This window comes from Maniola hyperantus, chromosome 8 (genome assembly GCF_902806685.2).
Source record: "Maniola hyperantus chromosome 8, iAphHyp1.2, whole genome shotgun sequence".
Taxonomy (NCBI): Eukaryota; Metazoa; Arthropoda; class Insecta; order Lepidoptera; family Nymphalidae; genus Maniola; species Maniola hyperantus.
In genome coordinates, this window is record NC_048543.1 from 5,236,034 (window position 1) to 5,244,290 (window position 8,257).

Sequence of the window (8,257 nt, forward strand, 5' to 3'; positions counted from 1 at the left end):
TATAGCGTCGACTTCAATGTCCACTATCGTAAGAGACATAGTAAGAGAGCTCCTATGAATCAATAAAGCTTTTTATATTTTGTATGCAATACCTACTCAGCTGAAGGCCATTCATCAGTTTAGGTACATATTATATTTAAATTTGAAGTACCTAACTACTTAATTATTTACGGTCAGTAATTCAGAAGTTATAAGGTTGTGACAGACGGACATACTCGAGTAGACTCAGAGACCTCGCTTCGCTCGGTAAATAAAAAAGACTAACAGTAGATATCGATTTATTTAATTAGAATTTATAACTTAACATATCAAATAATAATTTAGTCACTATAAAAAGGCATTCTACATCATTTTATCAAAACCTTTGGGTCCTTTTTTGTTTATAATAGCTTCAATCAGGGATGGCGACGCTTTCTTCAAGTCATAAGCCCAACCGATGCGTGCAAACAAGTCTATGTAAAAGGTAGTAATGTTAAGGAAATAAGACAGCTCTGCCGCTTTGTAGTCCCAAGGGAAGGTGTGGTGATAGTTATGCCAGCCCTCACCCATGGCGAAAAAGGACACTTTCCAGTTTTCAACAGGCATGATATTGCTGAAATGTTATACAAAGGTCGTTACTATCAAAAAATTATACACTGAGTACGTAAATTACATTGCCTATATATAAATATTTCTGATGCATTTAACGCATATTTTGTATAAAGTAGCCCCAATAGCTAAACCACGGTAAAGAAGCGAGCGGACTGAAATTCGAAAGGTCGGCGCGGCGGGGGTAAACCCCACCGTTGCACTCACAGGTTGCACTATACATCTAGGTACCTACTTCTGCAGCCATCTACTTCAGCAATGTTATGCGAAACGATTGCTCCAGATTGCTCCACTTATTGCTCCAGAATTCAGATTTCACTTCCTGAAAGACTATAAAATAGAATTCTACTTATACTTACACATCGTACGGCTTGTGTCCCCAGAGATGCGCAAAACTGTTCACAGACCAGGTGAAGTTGACACTCATTAGATAACGTGCAAACGTAGAAACTATGGCCATATCCCATGTATCATTCCAAAATATCACTTTAATGACAGTAGGTATTACGAAACACAATGCTATTTTGAAAAAATAGAAGTATCTGAAAAGCAAGATCATTTACAAGTTAGATAAATAGGTACCAGTTAGCCAGACATCCTTAAACTTTTTTAAGTAAAGTTTAAGGTAGGCAAGCGGTTGCCTCGATACTAATGGTGTGGTGGCTTTGGGAGATAACAGGCAATAAAGGTGTAAAAAATCTTACGTCAAAATATAAAGTCAATTTTTTATATTTTAGTATTAGAAATCACGTCATGCATTGCAATGCATGACGTGATTTGATACAATTTTGAACAAAAAAAAAATTACACTTATTACTTTGACGCTTACACCTTTGTTACCTGTTATCTCCCAAAGCCACCATGAACTTCATAGTCGCTGATTGTTCCTCCCTGTGTTGAGGACAATACGCAGATAAACTTTCAGTTTTGATAAAATAACGAAAGGCTCTCTGAAAGGGCGTCTGAACCTCCCGGCCTTCTCTCTATAACTATATTATAACATTCCTACTGACTTAGTACGTAAAACCGTTAGACGTTGGTGTCCCAAGGTGCTGGAATGGCGACCTCGTACCGGAAGACGCAGTGTTGGAAGACCCTCCACTAGGTGGATGGACGACATCAGACGAGTCACAGGGAGCCGCTGGATTCAGGCGGCGCAAGACCATGGCGTGTGGAAGAACCTACAAGAAACCCATGTCCAGTGGACGTCTATCGGTTGATGATGATGATGATTGACTTACTTTGCATGAAACTTGACGACTGGGTCGTCGAGAATGTCACTCATGTCAAGTTTATTTCCCTCTTTGACGACGAGTGGGTGTTTCTTCATCATAAGCCAGCCAACGTGGGAGAAGAAGAATCCTCGTCGGGCATCGTGGGGGTCCGCCGTGGTTTCAGAAAATTTGTGGTGGACCCGATGGTCTCTCACCCAATTAAATATATTGTTCTAAAAGTATTAACAAACATCAATTTTGTAGCAATTTATTATTATTAGAGGTACAGTGCGCGCTAAACAAGTAGTTAAAGTTAAAACATAATTATGGCGGCTTGCGCAGGTCACAGACCCTGAAAGATCCTGAAACTTGGTTTTGTAGTTGTACAATGCGCGGTGAGTGGTGACACGCCAAAACAAGTAGGTAGGTAGGTAGGTATAATGCGTACGAATTGAGTTCTCGCGTACCATTCTAACTTTATGTCCTTATTTTAAAAGTGAACCGTACTTTTGACATGACAGTCTCTCTCTCTCTCTCTCAGATCTCTTATAGTTTAATTAACTTTAAGCCGTGAAGTTTTAAGTGGTCCAATCATATCAACCTTCCCCTAACTACCTATGTGTATCGAATATGTTTTCAGTATCCAATATATTTTGTAACTAAAAATAATGGCGGCCTCAAAACAGCTGTTATGTTTGGCGGCAATATTGGACACTTGCTAGTGGAAAATGTCACGCCATCTTATTATTTGAACATGATTAAATTGCAGTAGGTACCTGTGCGATAATAAAACTTTGTAGATCTGTCTGTCTTTGTAGGTGGACACATATTATTGTGTGGTAATGTGTGGTAGGTAGGTATGACACGAGTGTAAGAGTCACTTTAAGGGTAGGTACCTAAATGTATTGAAGAATTATTCAATCATACCTGACCAGATACGGAAAAGCAGATCATAAATATTATTCTAAGCGGTAGCGTGGCTTTGAATGCTCTATGGGTCCAGAATCTGTGAGCTCCTGCAGTTACGCCAAAGCCGCTCACTCCTCCCATAAATAATTCTGAAGACGAATTCATATTGTACGGTTATTTTTTTATATAGGGTATTTATCTATATATTATTATATCACTTATTAATATTTAATATTTAATCCATACGGATTGTTGCGGATTCCAATATTTTACCTTCCGCGGATGCGGATGCGGATGTTTGAATTAATGCGAATATTCGGCGTTTGCGAATGCGGATGCGAATGTCCGATACCCCTGTTGAGTACCATTGTACACTTTTTGATTGGTCAGTTAGCGAACGAAAATATCAACTAGCAAACTGGTTGCAAATATGAATCCGCATCCGTAAAAGCTCCGCATTATATGATGCGAATGCGAATATTCGTAACAGCCCTAATCCATACTACTATTATACATATGTCACATCCGGCTTTACTCACGTGTTTAGTCGACGTTAGCCCGATTAGTTTCGAACCCATCCGGGGTCCTTTTTCAAAGGGAGTCTGCGCACACTTTGCTACTACTACTGCTACTACTACTAGGTACTACTAATACGTCGGCATACTAATATTACCTAGTACAAATGTATAAGTGTGTCTGTCTGTCGACTAGCTTTTCACGGCCCATCTGTTTCACGATCTTCACGAAATCGAAAATAATGCGTAGAAAATTACTTCTCACACGCCATTTTAACTTCATGTGTCAAACTTCAAGTCAAAAGTACGATTTTTATTTTAAAGGTGAACCGTGCTTTTGACATGACAGTTGACCCATAGAGTTAAAATGGCGCGTGGAAAGTCATTTTGTACTGACTATACCACGGATTTCTGTTCCGTGGGCTATACAGATATAGCTTGTATCCCGGAGAAGGATATAAGCTTTTATCCCGGAAAACAAACCTACCCACGGGATGTTTAAAAACCTAAATCGCGGATTACGCCGCGGGCATCATCCTGAAGACAATGTTTTTTATTCGATTATACACGTTGGCCCTTGACTGCAGTCTCACCTGGTGGTAAGTGATCATTCAGTCTAAGATAAAATGAATTGAACTCGCCCATTAGTAAATATTAGGTTTTGCTATCTTGTTGTGTATAAATAAAAATCTTGCATTAGGACTTACCAAAAAGCCAACTTTGCCATACAGGCACTATCCCGTACTGGGAAAAGGCATTTACAGCGTATACCGTTGTTATTATATGAAAGAAAGATATGAGAAAAGTGTTAATCCATCGAATCGGTGTCACAAACCCCATGCTCTTTTCCCATCTCCTTATAGGTGCCAGAAATTTTGGATCACTTTTTGGTAATGCCTCATCGTAATAATCAACACACTTGTGTAGTACAACACCGTTCCCATTGCAATTTTCTCGCAAATCAAACTTTGTATCTTGATTTATAATATTGTAATTGTCAATAAGCAGTTTTTGTTTTGTTAACACTTTCGTGAAAGTGACCGCTGGCGCCATTTTCTGTAATATTAAACACACATTAACAGGGTTAAGTAAGTACAATAATTGAACTGTAGGACACGATATACCTACTAAATGTGTTTAAAATGCTTTTTAAATTCATACTTAATTATCATATTTTCAATTTAAATAATTGCATTATTATTTTTCAGTGATCCGAGAGCCTGAAGGATATTTGTACTTATACCTACAAGTTGAAAGTTTATTAAGTGGTTCTTGTAAATATTGTTGCAAATGGTGACAAATGACTTTCTTCACCTTAGCAGTCTAACTTTAAAGATAGAACAGGAAGATGAAACAACGTATTATGTAAGAACCAATAGGTAAAAATATCTAAATCATTGTTATACTCACTTGCTGAATATCAGTCTAACCAAACCAATAATAGCATTAGAACTAAATGAACCTTCTTATAAGTGGCTGATTTTATTCGACAATGCGGATACATTTAGCACGTTTTTAATAACTAACGCAATGCCTACACGTAGAATCATTTTTGTAACTTAAAAAAATACGCACTGATTGAGAACCTCCTCTGTTTTTGATGTATTAATGAATTGCTTACATTAATCGCATAAGACGCATTTTGTTATTAATATATTATATGTAGGAACCTTAAAATCTATTGATCAGGTCAGAAATAACACTCACTGCGATTATATTAGGTACATTAATTGTTTGATGTAACCAGGATATTAAATTAAAAAGATCCGTTAGACAATAGGATACGATAGCAAACTGTTTTATCTACTGACAACAAAATGAGCTGGATCTAGATACAGTGATAAATCATTGCTTTTATTGAAACTAATAAAAAATTTCTTGACCCATTTAATTATAGAATCACCACGACACAAAAGTTAACGTTGAATGAGGAATGCTTATAAAAGCTAACTATGAGCACAGCAAATACACTGTTTTTTTATGCAAATCATTAGTTAATTAAAAACCTACGAGGTACTTACCTACTTACAGAATTTGTATGATTTATAAAGTAAAATTGGTCATGTCTTTTAGGACTAAGTGTCTAATTATATGTGCGAACTGTTTTTTTAAGATCGCTTTCGGGGTTCCGTAGCTACTCAAATAAACCACGTTTTTGGTAATAGCACTCTCGTGAATAAGTAGTGCGTAGAAGCTTGCCAATAAGAAGTAAGACAAACTGGCATATTCATTAGCCTTTAAAGTCTGATGATTTGTCCGGCAGTGCAAGCTTATGTTGAGATTGAGATCTATAGAGCGTACCTACTTTGACTTTACTCAGACTTAGTTAGTTAGTTTCAGTTAAAAAGAGACTAATACCTCCCGTACCTCCTCGCCTTTGAATTTTTGCTGATTCTGATGTTGCTTGAATGTCGAGGGTCACCAATAATGTAGCTGCGTGGTTATGTAATGATGAACCAGCTTCAATATAATGCTGTCCCGTTTTAACAGTGTCTAAGTCTGAGCTGAGTCAAAGCATGATCTTTGCCTTATCTCAAATTATTATATCAGCATAGGAAAGTACCTACGTTTTGCAAAACGCACCTTGCAACGCTCCGCATCTCCATGGACGTAGTCTTAGCGGTTATGCAAAATATATCTTTTGGAGAAACGGAAATATTATGTGTCGAAGAAATATCTTATAATAAAATACTAATTGTACTCATGTACAATTTTAATGAAAGCCTATTTATAACTGTAGTATGGAGGTACCTAGGTACCTGTAGACTATCTATATAAAGTGAGAAATTGATTGATTGACAAAATGTACATGACTAAGGTCTACGACTAGACACTCCAGATTTCAATCGAGGCTTTCTCTATTCATTCACATAGACTCTCACTATGAACGTACTTTCAGAAATTCTACATTTCACGCGAGGAACTCGAAGGCAAAAAGCTAGTTTAAACGCCGTACGGAACGGACACACTCTTGTTTATTATCATAGTACTGATGACGTTATGTGGACTTTAAAAACAGTATTCGTTTTTGACCTCAAGTCAAGTAGGTCTGTACGTAAATAGGTATATTGTATTTATTTGTCTTCACTTTTCGTGTACATAAATTTTTTAACCTCTGACCGATGCACGTCATCTACTCGGTTATAGAAAAAAAAGATACTGTAAAAGTCCCGCAAATTGCTAATGCGCGTGGCCGCCATTTTAGTGCCATCAGCACTAGACTGTAGTTTCGACCTGACGGTATATTTTTATTTTGGCTGATATCAAAATGACGTCATTTTGATGTTAATGAGACATAGTTCCAGCGCAATAGCAATTTGCGGGACTTATACCTCCTACGTTGTAGATTTCTTTCTTGAAAAAATATTTCTTTCATGAACGTGTCTACAAACATAACCTTTGATTGGTTATGGACTAAGAGCCAGCACGTGCCAGTCCTTCGTTATTTTATAAAATCTGAAAGTTTCTCTGCGTATTGTCCCCAACACTTGGAGGAACGTTTGTTTGGATCATGGTGGCTTTGTGAGATAACAGGTAATAAAGGTGTAAAAAATCTTACGTCAAAGTATAAAGTCTAATTTTTTATATTATTATCTTCAGAATAGTAGTAGAAATTACGGTATGCATTGCTAGACACAGTATCATGGCAACCCCCTTCCAGACACCCAGTTTATATCCCAAAGCCACCATGATCCAAACAAACGTTCCTCCCAGTGTTAGGGACAATACGTAGAGTCAACAAGAGAGAAAATAACGAAGGTCTGGCACGCGCCGGCTCTCTCTCTATTAAGATGACAAATGAGAATCAAACTACGTTTTTATGGAAAGCGCTGGGGAGCGCGCTAGGAAACTTCTTTTAGTTGTCACAGAGTACTTTGTAAACTGTTTTAGCGTAGGTAATCAAATCCAGCGTCTGGGCATCATTACAACATGCAAGTAGCAGCTCTAGACCGTTTATTAGAATTAGAATTTATTAGATTTAGAACATGTATGTATAGATAGATCGATATATTCTGAGATAGTCGTCCTATTGATATCATCATCATCATTATCGACTCATCGGCGCCTCAATACTGAGGACGGGTCTCTCAGAATGATATGGGTTTTCCAATAGTCCACCACGCTGGCTAAGTTGACAAACTTCCCTCACCTTTGAGAACATTATGGAAAACTGTTAAGCATGCATGCAATGTTTTCCGTTATATTTGATGGCTTTAAACGCACATACCTTCCTAACTCCGAACAGTTAGAGGTGCGTGTCTGGTAGCGAACCTCCGAACTCCCGAATAGGAGGCGGACGTTTTAACCACAAAGCTAAGATATAAAATATTAAATAATAATAACTATACAGTACTTGCTAAATTTACAAAAAAAAACTTACATGAATAATTATTTTTTAAGCACATTCATTCACAATATTTAAAAAAAAATAACATCACGGTAAATCACGGAAACGTTCGTCAAAATGTATTTGATCACAGTGTAGTTATTACTGCGATCGAATTATAATTATTATGTATGCTAAATTGAAAAAATGCATTTCAGTCACGTTTCATGCAGTACGTGTCACGTTTGGTATCTAGGTATACTATGTACATCAGATTGTATTTATATTATCACGTATTTTATATGTTTAACATATTATGAGCATTTATTAAAAGGCTGATGCAAATTGTTACTCCACAAAAATCGTAGGTAAGTATATCTTGAATGTATCTAGGAGTTGCTGAAACACTATGCTGATGAAGTAACATCTATTGTGTAAAAAAATAAGACCTACCTACCAGCCAAATTTCATGATTCTAGGTCAACGGGAAGTAGTACCCTGTAGGTTTCTTGACCGACAGACGGACAGACAGACAGACAGACAAACAGACAAGAAAGTGATCCTATAAGGGTTCCGTTTTTCCTTTTGAGGTGCGGAACCCTAATTAGTAGCCCTTAGAGCAAGTACAAATAAATATCTAACCTAACTATCTCACCCTAACTTATAGAAGACTAAATGATGCCCGTGACATCGTTCGCGTAGAT

At 37.2% G+C, this 8,257-nt stretch overlaps 1 protein-coding gene across 2 annotated transcripts; it reads right to left on the reverse strand.

Moving 5' to 3' along the window:
* Positions 1 to 261: 261 nt before the first annotated feature.
* On the reverse strand, positions 262 to 7,762 carry LOC117984700 (acyl-CoA Delta-9 desaturase-like). Of its 2 annotated transcripts, none has more exons than XM_034971346.2 (6): positions 7,608 to 7,762; positions 3,934 to 4,282; positions 2,730 to 2,860; positions 1,830 to 2,035; positions 948 to 1,130; positions 262 to 592 (listed from the first exon to the last, which is right to left on the reverse strand). In XM_034971346.2, the coding sequence occupies exons 2-6, from the start codon at positions 4,277 to 4,279 to the stop codon at positions 343 to 345; spliced, it is 1,116 nt and encodes a 371-aa protein (XP_034827237.1). In that variant the 5' UTR covers positions 4,280 to 4,282; positions 7,608 to 7,762; the 3' UTR covers positions 262 to 342. The 2 variants fall into 2 exon arrangements, with proteins under 2 accessions (XP_034827237.1, XP_069356424.1); XM_069500323.1 differs by lacking the exon at positions 7,608 to 7,762 and adding an exon at positions 4,934 to 5,127.
* Between the last annotated feature and the right edge of the window lie 495 nt (positions 7,763 to 8,257).